At 38.2% G+C, this 13,320-nt stretch overlaps 1 protein-coding gene across 1 annotated transcript in view; it reads left to right on the plus strand.

Annotated features, from left to right (window-relative positions):
• Positions 1-10,689, plus strand: part of ADGRD1 (adhesion G protein-coupled receptor D1) — a 550,408-nt gene extending 539,719 nt beyond the window's left edge. Inside the window, exons 22-25 of the mRNA XM_075274895.1 lie at positions 836-962; positions 7,154-7,195; positions 8,860-8,952; positions 10,558-10,689. Of these exons, the coding sequence (XP_075130996.1) occupies positions 836-962; positions 7,154-7,195; positions 8,860-8,952; positions 10,558-10,653 (358 nt within the window). The 3' untranslated portion in view covers positions 10,654-10,689. The remainder of the gene's footprint in view (positions 1-835; positions 963-7,153; positions 7,196-8,859; positions 8,953-10,557) is intronic.
• The last annotated feature ends 2,631 nt before the right edge of the window (positions 10,690-13,320 follow it).

A 13,320-nucleotide genomic window follows, 5' to 3' on the forward strand; every position in this document is an offset into this window, starting at 1 on the left:
AAGGATAGAGTAGTAACCACTAAGCATGTTTCAGGATCTACCTTTAACAGATCATTTCATTTTTATTATATCGCAACTGTGTTTAGTTTCTTTCCAGAAACCCCAAAACAGATTTGATACGGGAAATGGGATTTGTTTTCGATAAAACTGTCGTTGTCTACATATATGATTTCTAAAACTTTTATGCTTGGCTATAATAATTTTATAGTATCGTTTATTTCATTATCTGCTCATGGTCTGTTATGGGACCATGCACTGTTCAAAACTGAAAGATCCTGAAGGTACTCCAAATATTAGAAAAATGGTACGCACTGTATATCCGCAGTGGCAATAAAGTTTAAAACAAATTATATTAAAACCTACTGAATTCTATCAAAAGACATCTTAGAGGTGATGTACTGTTGGTCCCACATTGGGGGTGCTTTTTGGCCATAAATGTCAAAAGTGAATGAGCACAGTCATTCAGGAAGATACAGCCAGTGGCATGTTTTAAGCTGCACAACAGCTTTGATTTGGTGCCACTGTCATCTTCTTAGTAATGTCTCGATGTGTTTTACTGTTTTATTTTCCCCCAGTCTCATTTGATATGGCTCTTTAGACTGTGGTGTTTGACATAATAAATAATGGGGACAAACGCTCTTGTGAGTGCCATAAAATTTTCTTCAGCGCCATCATGGGACCCTTTCTTATATTATCCAAATATTTTTAAGTAAAAACAGTTGAACTGACTTCAAATTTAACAAGATTTTTACATTTTTTAACTAAGAACATTAACAACAATATTCAATATCAATATATTCTAAATAATTTATCATATTTTGATTTATTTCTTCAGACTAACAGCTAAAGCTGTTGCAGTGCTGCTGCCAATTCTTGGAAGCTCTTGGATCTTTGGAGTCCTTGCAGTCAATGAACACTCAATAGTTTTTCAATATATGTTTGCCATCTTCAACTCTTTGCAGGTAAGATTTGCAAATTGGGCAACAACTATCTCATCCAATTAGGTGTTCCCTACTGATCCCACATAACCATTAGAGATGAGCGAACACTGTTCGGATCAGCCGATCCGAACAGCACGCACCCATAGAAATGAATGGAAGCACCTGTGACGCCGAACGGCCGCCGGCAAAGTCAGCGTCACAGATGCTTCCATTCATTTCTATGGGTGCGTGCTGTTCGGATCGGCTGATCCGGACAGTGTTCGCTCATCTCTAATAACCAGACATTGTCCCTATTGTCCGTATTGCTCATAGAAAAAGGAAAAGTTGCTGTAAATATTCATTACTGCTATCGTTATTATGGATTATGATAGAATGTAAACACCAAATCGACAAAAACAGGCCACATTCAAATATCAATAGCAAAAATTTGCATCACAGTATGTATATATAAAAAAATATGAATTTTATCCTATTAATATTATAAATGTGAAAGTTTGTGAGTTTGTGGGTTTGTGGGTTTGTGTGTTTGGATGTTTGCATGTTCGGATGTTTGTTCCTCAATCACGGAAAAACCGCTCCACCGATTTGGCTCAAATTTTCCACAAACATAGTCCCTACACTCGATTGCGCAATAGGCTACTTTTCGTCACAATAGCGCACATACGTTTTTCCCAGGACCCCCACAAAACCCAAACTCACACCACTATCTCTGCAATCTCACACACTTTGGACCCCGATTTGGCTGAAATTTTCCACAAACATAGTCCCTACACTCGATTGCGCAATAGGCTACTTTTCGTCACAATAGTGCACATACGTTTTTCCCAGGACCCTTTGGATGTTCGGATGTTTGGCGGTCAATAACGCAAAAACCGCTACACCGATTTGGCTGAAATTTTCCACAAACATAGTCCCTACACTCGATTGCGCAATAGGCTACTTTTCGTCACAATAGCGCACATACGTTTTTCCCAAGACCCTTTGGATGTTCCGATGTTTGGCGGTCAATCACGCAAAAACCGCTCCACCGATTTGGCTGAAATTTTCCACAAACATAGTTATTACACTCGATTAAACAATAGGCTACTTTTCGTCACAATAGCGCACATACGTTTGTGCCAGGACCCCCACAAATCCCAAAATCACACCACCATCTCTGCAATCTCACACACTTTGGACCATAGCAAGCCACAAAATTTATATTGCCCTCTACAGCCTCGCCCCTAACCCCACACAATCTCATATACATATACTTTACCACTTTGCCCCTCACCTTAACGATTCTCTAGGAGGCGCTCTTTAACGCTCCGAAGCAGCCATGTTTGCCGACCCCCACCGCTCTGACAATCCGCGACACCGCCCACCCATGTCAATACCCCTAGGCGGTCTAATAAATGCAAAAAAAAAAAGTTTAAAAAAAGTAAAAAAAATATAAAAAAATAAATAAAAAGGATTAAAAATTCAAATCACCCCCCTTTCCCTAGAACACATATAAAAGTAGTTAAAAACTGTGAAATACATACATGTTAGGTATCCGCGCGTCCTAAATCGCCCGCTCTACAAAGTTATACAAATATTTTTCCTGTTCAGTAAACGCTGTAGCGGGAAAAATGGTCAAAAGTGCCAAACTGCCATTTTTTCACTGTTTTGATTCTGCTAAAAATTTGAATAAAAAGTGATCAAAGCAATAACATTTCCCAAAAATGGTAGAACTACAAAGTACACCCGTTCCCGCAAAAAAAGACGCGCTATACATCCCCGTACACGCAAGTATAAAAAAGTTACGGCTGTTGGAATATGGCGACTTTTCAAAAAATAATTTTTTAACACAGTTTTGGATTTTTTTTAAGGGGTCAAAATGTAAATAAAACCATATAAATGTGGTATCCCCAGAATCGTAACGAAGCACAGAATACAAGGGACATGTCATTTTGGTTGCACATTGAACGCCGTCAAACCAAAGCCCGTAAGAAAGTCGCAGAAATGCATTTTTTCTTCAAATCCACCCCATTCTGAATTTTTTCCCTGCTTCCCAGTACTTTATATAGAATAAATAATGGTGGCATCATGAAGAAATATTTGTCCCAGGAAAAATTAAGACCTCATATGGCTCTGGAAGCGGAGAAATAAAAAAGTTATGGGGTTTAAAAGGAGGGGAGTCAAAAACGAAAATCAAAAAATGCCATCGGCGGGAAAGGGTTAACTTCAAATACTTCTGTCCCAAAGTCACTATGTAAAGTTTCTCACAACACCGTATAGCAGCTCAAATACAAATTAGCTTCAACACAAAAGTCTCACATATTCTCTGAATTACAGAAAAAACAAGATACAAAGTTACATTTCATATCCCATACCTTATACACAGTACGAAAACCTTACCCCCGCCTGTATATACCCACTTCTACAATCACCGCAGATGAAGTCGCGGGTACCAGCTAGTTTTGAATAAATATAAAAAATAGAGTCAGCAAGGCAGATGGAGTAGAATAGTGAATACACAGATACAAATCAGGGTAGTCACACACGGACCAAAGTGTGCCACAACGTATGGATATTCGTAAATCAATAAATAGTATTATTATCCATACGTTGTGGCACACTTTGGTCCGTGTGTGACTAACCTGATTTGTATCTGTGTATTCACTACTCTATTCCATCTGCCTTGCTGACTCTATTTTTTATATTTATTCAAAATAAAATTCATATTTTTTTATATATACACATACTGTGATGCAAATTTTTGCTATTGATATTTAAATGCGGCCTGTGTTTGTCGATTTGGTGTTTGCCTTTGTCTGGCCAGCTGTTTAGTATGAGGAATCCCTTTTGTGTTTGAGTTATGATAGAATATAGTAATGGATTATGATAGAATGTAGCAGTAAGTGTAAAATGCAGGGAAATAATAATATAATCCAACAATATATGGTACCAACATATTCTCCAACACTTTACAAATAAGAGGGTACATGAACAGACAGTATTAGACATTACAATGTGACAAAACAAATGTGACAGATCTGCTTGAGAGGAAATATGTAGATTCAAGAGGTAAGATGGCTTGTTTGGTACAATGGTCCAACCATCTTTTGATAAATAATGTCATATAACTGAAGCTGTATGAGGCAGGCACCTGCTGAATATACAGATACTAAGTTCATAGAGGAAAGTGTAACTTCAGGATGGAGGGGTCACGTTCTAAGGAATAGAGTAGAAAGGATAGCTTAGGATAAGAATATTCGCTTAGTGTGAGGAAGTGTAGAACAATGTGATCAGGTCATGTGTTTATAGGGCATGTTTGAAGCTGCTGTAGTTGGGTATTAATCTAATTGTGTGGGGTAGAGCATTCCAGATCACTGATGCAGCTCGAGAAAAATCTTGGAGACAGGAGTGGGATTTTTGGATAACAAGTCTAAGGTCATTGCCAGAATGGAGAAGACGGTTAGGGTAGTAGAAAACAATAAGGGAAGGGATGTAGGGAGGTGTAGGACTATGGATAGATTTGCGGGTGAGTGTGATAATTTTATATTGTATTCTGTGGTGGATGGGTAACCAGTACAATGATTGGATCAAGGTAGATACATCTGTGTTGTGGTTTGATGTAAAAATGAGTCTAGTGGCTGCAATCAATACAGGTAACAGAGGAGAGATGTTAGTAAGTGGAAGACCAATTAGTAAAGAAATGCAATAATTAAGACGAGAGAGAATCAGAGCGACAATGAGGGTCTTTGTTTCCACAGTAACCAAAGTGCTGATTCTGTAGATGTATTTGAGGTGTAAGTGGCATGAAGTGAGGAGAGGTCTAAGTCAAATACAACCAAGCTTTAGGGTTACGCTAAGGCACCATATTGCAGAAACACAGCGTTTTTGACTGCTGCAAAAACGCAGTGGAAAATAACACTGTATTTTATAGTACCAGCATAGTGAATGGGATTCTGGCTAATCCCATACATTATAGTAAAAATACAGCTGCAGAAAAGCATGTCAACACACAAGTGTTTAATAATAGAGGAAAAACTGAAGAGAAAAATACAGCAAAAACACAATGGAAAATGCTTAAGGAAAAAAAAATGAAATGTGTTTTCTCTGTTTTTTTTTTTTTTTTAATGCACCCTCCTTATAGTAAAACTGCAAACAAAAACATAGATATCAGGGTTAGGATGATTAGTAGATGGAGGGAATACAAGAAGTTCAGTTTTTGAAAGATTCAGTTACAGCTAAAGAGAAGACATGATGTTAGAGACAGCAGAGAGACACTGGTGTTCTATAGTAGTGCAGGGGTGATATCACAGGATGAGGTATATAGTTGGCTGTCATCAGTATAAAGCTGATGATATGTCCAATGGAGGCTGTGTAGATGCTGGAGAGGAATAGGCCTATGACCGAGCCCCGAGGAACCCCAACAGGAAGGGAAAGAGGAGAAGTCAGACCAGCACAGCAAATGATACGTTAAATAAGCGGTCAGAAGGATAGGAAGAAAACTGAGAGAGCAGTGTCCCTGAGGCCAATTGAGCGGAGCATAGTGAGGTGGAGTTGGTGGGGTCAAATGCTGCTGAGAGATCCAGAACAATAAATTGTGAATAGTTCCCTTTAGATTTAGCCATCAGGAGTTCAATACTTTTGTGGCTGAGTTTCTTTACATTTTGCAACTATTTTACTAAATCATTTTTTTTTAAAAAAAAAACCTTTAAAGAAGAGTTTATAACAACTAAGTGGGGAAAGTCCATACTACTACTACTACTACTACTACTACTACTACTACTACTACTACTACTACTACTACTACTACTACTACTACTATTTCTGTCTATGGGGTCGACGGGATGCAATAGCTTACAAAGCCCAGGAGCATGAGTGGCCATTCCTGAAAGAAGCAGACTTGTTTTTCCTTCAGTTCATATAAACCCATACATCTGATTTTAAAATGAGATATTCAGCAAGTAATTGATGTAATGTTCTGATGTCAGTACATTTAAGTCTTTAACTAACACACTGGCTATTGATGGTGAGTGGTTTACCATCTGCCGCAGCTATTTTTCGATTTCCGTTTCTTACCCTCTGCCTTTCTAAGGCCATAACTTTTATGTTTTCCAAATTGCAGCGTTTTACAGTATCTGCAAAATGGATGGGATTCATACAAATCCCATGCCCACATTGTGTTTCAATCTGCAGCGCGGACACACTGCGATTTCCAAAACCGTCTTTCCCATAGATATAATGGTAGCAGAAAGCCCACAGAGGAAAACTCTGTGAACTTTCTGTTCAAAACGCTGCGGGAAGAACAGCAATGTGTTCCTGCCGCGTTTTTTCCTGCAGCGCTTTATCGCTGTGTATCGTCCTGTGGGGACTTAGCCTATACCTATTGAGATTTTTCACAGGTCTGGGAGCTTTAACAAGGCTCCAGGCTGACATGACAACCTGTTGACTCCAACTATGCGCGGGGGCTGTGGTAGAAGAAGAATCAATGGGGGTGGTGGGGAAATCACAGGTGGGCTTTTTTTTTTTTTTTTTTATATATATATATACATATATATATCTTTGGGGACCAGTTTGAAAGGACCAATACCTGTGATCAGAGCAGACATGACAAGAAAAAAAGAGAACACGGCAACGAGCCGTTCCTAGCATAACACCCTCAATATATGGGAGAACAATAAAGGACAACAGGTGACTGCTCACCTGATCCGGTTGTGTGGGACACAACAACCAATAGATGTATCAACCAAATCCCCAATAAGGTGCAGGAGGGCAGCTGCTAGTCACTGTCACAGGGACATCTGAGCGAGTAAAGGAAATGGACCAGCCTTGCAGGGGACAGGCAATAAAACCAGAGCTCACCCAAATGAATGGATATAGAAGACAACTTTATTCATCACGACGCGTTCCGGGCATTGGAGCCCTTTCTCAAGTGCAATATCAATCCTGCCTCGGTGGACAAAGATCTTGTGATCAGAGCAGGTGATGCAATTATGGTGGATATTGAGGGGAAGATAATGATTCATAAAAACGAAATAAAATCTGCAACACTGTCCATAGTGAGATACTAATTTTTAGTTCTCATTTTCATTGTACACTTTCAGTTGCTCTGGATAACACCTGAGATCTTGTTGAAATATGTAATAAGAATCCTTAGTTTTATACTATGTGCTAGAAGTTCTAACATAAAGCTTTGTCATACATATATAGTTCTAATACATGTCAATCGTCTATTTTAGGGTTTTTTCATCTTCCTATTTCATTGCCTTCTCAATTCCGAGGTAAGTTTTTTTTATATATATGCACAGGAAGCTAAGTGCTAGATGCATAGATCATAAAAAGAAACAGATGTTGCCCTTGTCATATCTATGTGAGGAAATGAATAGACATTCAAAGCCTTTAATATTTTCAGTGTCACATTAATTTATAAAATCCTCATTACTCTTAGAACATCGGCTGTCATAAATAGCAGTGAGATTTATACCCTCATTTCATTGTGCCCATGCATTTTCACACCTCAGTCATTTTGCTGAAACTGGACGAGTAGGTGGAAAAGCTAGAAACTAGCCCCTAGCCTCCTTCAGATGTTGCATATCATTAACTTCAGTTGAAAATATAAAAATTTCACTCTTTTTACAGATAGTTCTCCAAAGCTTTTCTTATCTACTTTCCTCTTTGCGGAAAATTTATAGCACTTACATAAATATTCAATTTGTTATAATGCCAAGATAATGGATCAGAAGAGATCTCCGGGGAGATGATAAGAGTTTAGTGTTGGATTAATGCAGATGTCAGATTTTTTATATATATCCTGAGTACAGTACTACCCAAGCTGTTTCTGTCAGGTTTTCTTTCAGTTCTGTGTCATTTTAACTACTTAATGTCTTGTTGATGGGTTTGTTAATGTATAAGAGTAAAATTTTCCTACTGCCCACGGAGGGTACCCTTTACACTCTGCTACAGGGAACAAGGAATCATGTTTCCAGTCTGCGAAGAAGTAGAACATCTACATTTCTTCTGATCATGGAAACCACTCAGCTGGACTTGCTGGAGATGACAAAACCTCCAACAAATTCAGCTTTGTATAGCAATTAATAGTGCTGCTCCGCTGAATCTGACACAGTTGGAGTTTTTTCTCTAGCCCACAGCATTCCCAAGTAATCAATGCTGTTAGTTTTGGTGCCTGATATGCTATTTAGACTCTATACTGTCAGGAAGGTGGTGTCAGGAAGCAGCAGACAAGGGGTGTGATTCTGAGTTCTGTCATTGGCTGCATCTGATTGGAGCTCTGAACCACGCCCCTCTGCTTGACATTACAGAGCTTAAATAGCTCATCAGACACCAAAACTAACTGCCCTTGTTTCTCAGGAAACTTGGAGGCTAGAGAGGAGAAAATTCCAACTGCGCTGGAGTCGGTGGAGCAGCACCTGTTAACAGATGCTCAGAACTAGAATTAGTGGAGGTGGTGAAAGGTCCTCTTTATAGGAGTTGTCAGGCAGTATAAAATATTTTGTAAAAGTAGCAGAATGGGTTTAAAGAATAAAATAAACATTTACCTTACTGACTGACTGCTACTACTGTCATTACAATGCTTATGGGGTAGCTGCTGGTTTCCACTTCACTATTGATTTGGCTGGGTGGGGAGACAGAACCAGGAAGTAGAGACCAGCAGGAGCCCAGTAAATGTTGGAATGGTAATATTGGAGGATCAGTAAGGTAAGTAATACCCATTTCATTTTTAGAAAACAATGTATCCTGCTGGTCAGCCGCTTCAACTTGCTGTTTTTCATTTCCGGAACAGTATGATCACAGCATGATTTACACTAAACCTGTAGGACTGTGTTTTAGATCATCAAAGATATTATAAGAAGCAAATCTTTACTTATCTCTTTCCATATTCATGTACCAGTATCATGAAAATAGCAATGCAATTTCTGTTCTTAAGGTGAGAGCAGCTTTCAAGCACAAAACAAAGGTGTGGTCCCTGACAAGTAGCTCCATTCGCAACATCAATGTAAAGCCTTTCAACTCAGATGTAGTGAGTACAAATATTAGATGCTGTTAAGTTCAATATGCATGCATACTGTATTATGTATAACTATTATTTGGCTCAGATAATTCTAATTACTACTAATATATATCTTTCCAATCCCTATGGTTTATGACTCCTTCTTTAATAATTACAAAAAATGAAATACTGGGAAAAAAACAACCTTCAATTTTGACTAAAACATAATAGAAAATGGGATATTCTGCAATGCCTTGAGTTTATTATCAGGACTATTAAAGACAATGTACTGTATATGTCTGTGAGAGTTCACTTTCCAAACATTGGAGAGCGGTAATATTTGGTATACTTACAGCAACAATGAAATGGAGAACAAAAAGAAACTGTGAGCACAAAAAAAATAAGCGGAAAAACTAATAATGTATGAGAACAAAGGCAATACTAATATGGATTAGAAGATTGCTAGTTAGCATTTATAAGAGCCCAGGATTTTAGAAATACTCTGTGAATATGCTATCAAAATCACATTTTATTCGTGGAATTTTTTTTAACCTTTTTACGCTCTGTTCAAATTGTGTCAAACAACACATTCATCCATATATGTCCTCCCACTGTATACTCTAAACATAACTATAGACTAGACATGAGCGAACAGTAAAATGTTCGAGGTTCGATATTCGTTTCGAGTAGCCCCTCAATATTCGACTACTCGAACCCTATTATAGTCTATGGGGGGAAAATGCTCGTTTCAGGGGTAGGCAACGTTCGATCAAATTACACTTACCAAGTCCACGAGTGAGGGTCAGGCTGGATCCTCCATGCAGTCTTCTCCTTGCAGCGTCCCCGCGGCGTCTTCCGGCTCTTCATTCACTCTGCCAGGCATCGGGCCTGGGCAGAGCCGACTGCACATGCCCGCACTACAAGCGGGCATGCGCAGTCGGCTCTGCCCAGGCCCGATGCCTGGCAGAGTGAATGAAGAGCCGGAAGACGCCGCGGGGAAGCTGCACGGAGAAGACTTCTAAAGGTAGGAGAAGAACCAGCATTGATTGGCCGACTGTATAGCATTCGGCCAATCAATGCTGGTTCTGCATCGAACTTTTACATTCGAACAGCGAGTGGTACTCGATCGAGTACGAGTATTTCGAATACTGTAGTATTCGATCGAATACCTACTCGATGTGTTTTGGCCTCTGTCAAGCAGTATATATATCAAAATATCTTTTGGTTTTGATATAGAAAAGCGTATTTGACTATGCTTTTCTATGTACAGATGCCAAGTGAAAAAAAAAACGTGTGTTTTTTTTTTTGTTTTTTTTAATATGAAAGCCAGCAGGCAACAAATGGCCATTGCCTATATGTCAAGTTAAATTTTGCTATATTTGTATGCTGGAGCCTTGCGTTGGGGTGCAATATATATTGTATCTCTGACAAAAGGTTCAAACACAATCTTAGCAGAGCCTTACCTAAACCGTATGTTTAAGTTATGGAAATAATTTTTAATGTTACAAAGACTACACGGTTTACTATTATCACCAGTAGTTTATAATACATTTTTCATTTATTACTAAAATTCATCATAGAATTTGAACGTAAGTGATAATTGGCATCCTCTGGATTTTTATTTTTGCCTTTCAGATGAATGGGAATCGAGCCAATACATCTCCAACCAAGATGAATACGTGGGACAAAAGCAGCAATTCAGCCAACAGAATTGACTTGTCTGCTGTCTGATTATGAAAGAGTTTTACCGCCAATAAAAAATATCACTGGAGGCCTTTGTGTACATAAGTTTGTCTTTCCCTAGTTCAAGTGAAGGTGTCTTCTCTTTAATAATACTAAGAAGTTTCCACCATGTCTTACTACAGGGATGGTTTTGTTTTTATAGCCTGAAGAAACCAATTTGTCTTCAAGCACACCACTACAAAGACACAACTCCAGATAAAATGTTGTTCACTGTTGGCAGTAAGTGCCGAGAAGCCTTAGAGACCATCTTCTGCTAAGTATCTACAAAACAACAAGGAAGAAAGTAATGTTATATTACGCTATAGACTGCATTACTAAACTGATCACTGCAGGATTATTGTGTGACATTGAAAGACAGCTCCGAGCCTTCCCTGACAAATCCATCACACACAACTCAGTTCTTTTATAGACTTTATAATGAAAGCGTTGTATTGTTTATCTGCACACTTCTGACTTTCTTCTTTATCAGTTTTATTTATGAAACGCTTATTTGTGAACAGGTAACACATTGAGCTGTGTTGTAACATGAATAGATATATTCATTGTGTACTTAATTGCTGTGAATATGATGGCACCTTGATAGGCAACATAATCACCTCTACCGAGGACGTCTTACTGAAATCTAGGACCTCTTACCTGCTGTCTCCTCTACACATCACTTATGGGTAAGATACAGTTAAGGATGGGCGATTATTGAGGCTTTGCTTTGTACGGGAAGAAAATAATAATATATAATGCACTCAAAGCTTATGTAAGATTTGCTGTTCATTTTGTTGAAGTTTTGTGCGATTTTCTTGCATTGCAGACATAATCATTTTGATAGAAGTAATAAACAGTTTGAAGGGGTTATGCCACAGGATAAAATGCTATGTAAAGGGATAAGAAACTGTTAAAAAGCAGCATTATAGACCTTATTCACATGACAGCCATCACACTGCCATATTAAAACTATGATTTGTATTCATATGTCAGTTTTTTGACAGACCATTTTTAACATGTCCCTCAAAAAACTGACATATTCTATCTTTGTCCGTTTTTACAGCTTTATAAACAGACATGTGAATTCACCCATAGACTTTCATGGGTTTTAAAATGGCCATGTAAAAAATGGAACGTGAATAAAGCCAAAAAAGGGACAAACACATCCTTCTTTCAAAGACATTAGGTTCATGAAAATTTAATGGTCATGTGAATAAGGCCTCTGTCACTACCAGTCCAATGCTTACTGAGTCCCGGCTGGTCTCTATTCCTAGTCCCTTCGATACCTACAAGAAGTGACAGGAAATTACACTTTCTGCCTAATTTGCAAAACAGCTTGCTTGCACTGGAGATTTACAGAACACATAACAGTTTTTACAGTAAATCTGAAGGACAGTCTTGTCGGGCACCAGATATATTTTAAAGGGGTTGTCCGAAAATGTATTTATCAAATATCTGAGTTGACATGCTGTGATTTACATTAGCTAGAATCCATCCCATCCAACAGATAATGTAAAACGCCGCATTTTTTTGGTGTGATGGAAACGTTGCATTTTTACAATTTGGGGACCTCGCCTGAAAGAACAAATAACCCTACTTATCACTCAGAGCCCTGATAAAATAAAAGTTGTAATTGGTAGATATGGACCAGTTGCTATAAATCTGCCCCATGTCTATCTATCTGGACAGCCTATTGGTTTTGATGACCACCAATTAATGTTTGATCATGCTTGTGATGGTGCAGCATTGAAACTGAATACTTGTTAGGATCCTCCCAAAATTACCACTGACCTATGGGGCTCCCAGCAGCAGGGCACCTTGTTATCTGATTGTTGAGAAACCTTTCTAGCGAGAAGGGATTGTCCAAAGCAGAGAACACCTTTAACATAAATTGGAATTCAAGAGTAGCTTAAAGTTCTTGGTCCAAGTAAAATTCTATACTGCCACGTCATATTGGCATCATGGATTTGAATGACCTTAGGATCACTTGACGCTATTGAATATTCCTACATTTAATATAGCATGATTTTAAATGTTTTTTTGTAATTTTTCTACAGGATGTTTTTAACACCTACACATCACTGTTGTGTGGCTAGATGACACTATTTCTTTTGCTAGGTCAATGAGCCCAGGTTTACTCTGGAACTGCTTTGGGGCAGCAGAGATTCTCAAAGACAAGTCAATGATACTTTCTCATGGGAATTAGATGTGTCACCAATATTCATTAGAGCTGTGTGACTAAGACTAAAATAGCATTCCTTATTTACAGAGTCGGGGTTATAACCAGCATTTCCTAGTAAAATATTTTCATCCTAACTTTAAACTATCTCATTAAAAACAGATTTGTCTCTGTGGGACTAATAGAGCAGTTTTATAGTAATGTAATGTTATCCAATTCTAGATAACAAATGATTTGCAACGTTATAAAAACCAATCGTAAATTCTGGCGGTAGGATAAATTACAATTATATGCTAGCTATACTATATTATGTAAAAAAACTTTGGACTATGGAGCTGTAGTTTAGTTGATTTTGACTTTTTCTTAAAATGGGGAAAGATCCTGTAAAGACCAGTTAAGCATTACTGTGAATGATCTATTCCTATTCAGGCAACGACCCCTGTATTAATGCTTTTAACATTCCACTAGTACAAAGTATAGTAACATAAAAAACCCTG

This window comes from Leptodactylus fuscus, chromosome 1, assembly GCF_031893055.1.
Source record: "Leptodactylus fuscus isolate aLepFus1 chromosome 1, aLepFus1.hap2, whole genome shotgun sequence".
Lineage (NCBI taxonomy): Eukaryota > Metazoa > Chordata > Amphibia > Anura > Leptodactylidae > Leptodactylus > Leptodactylus fuscus.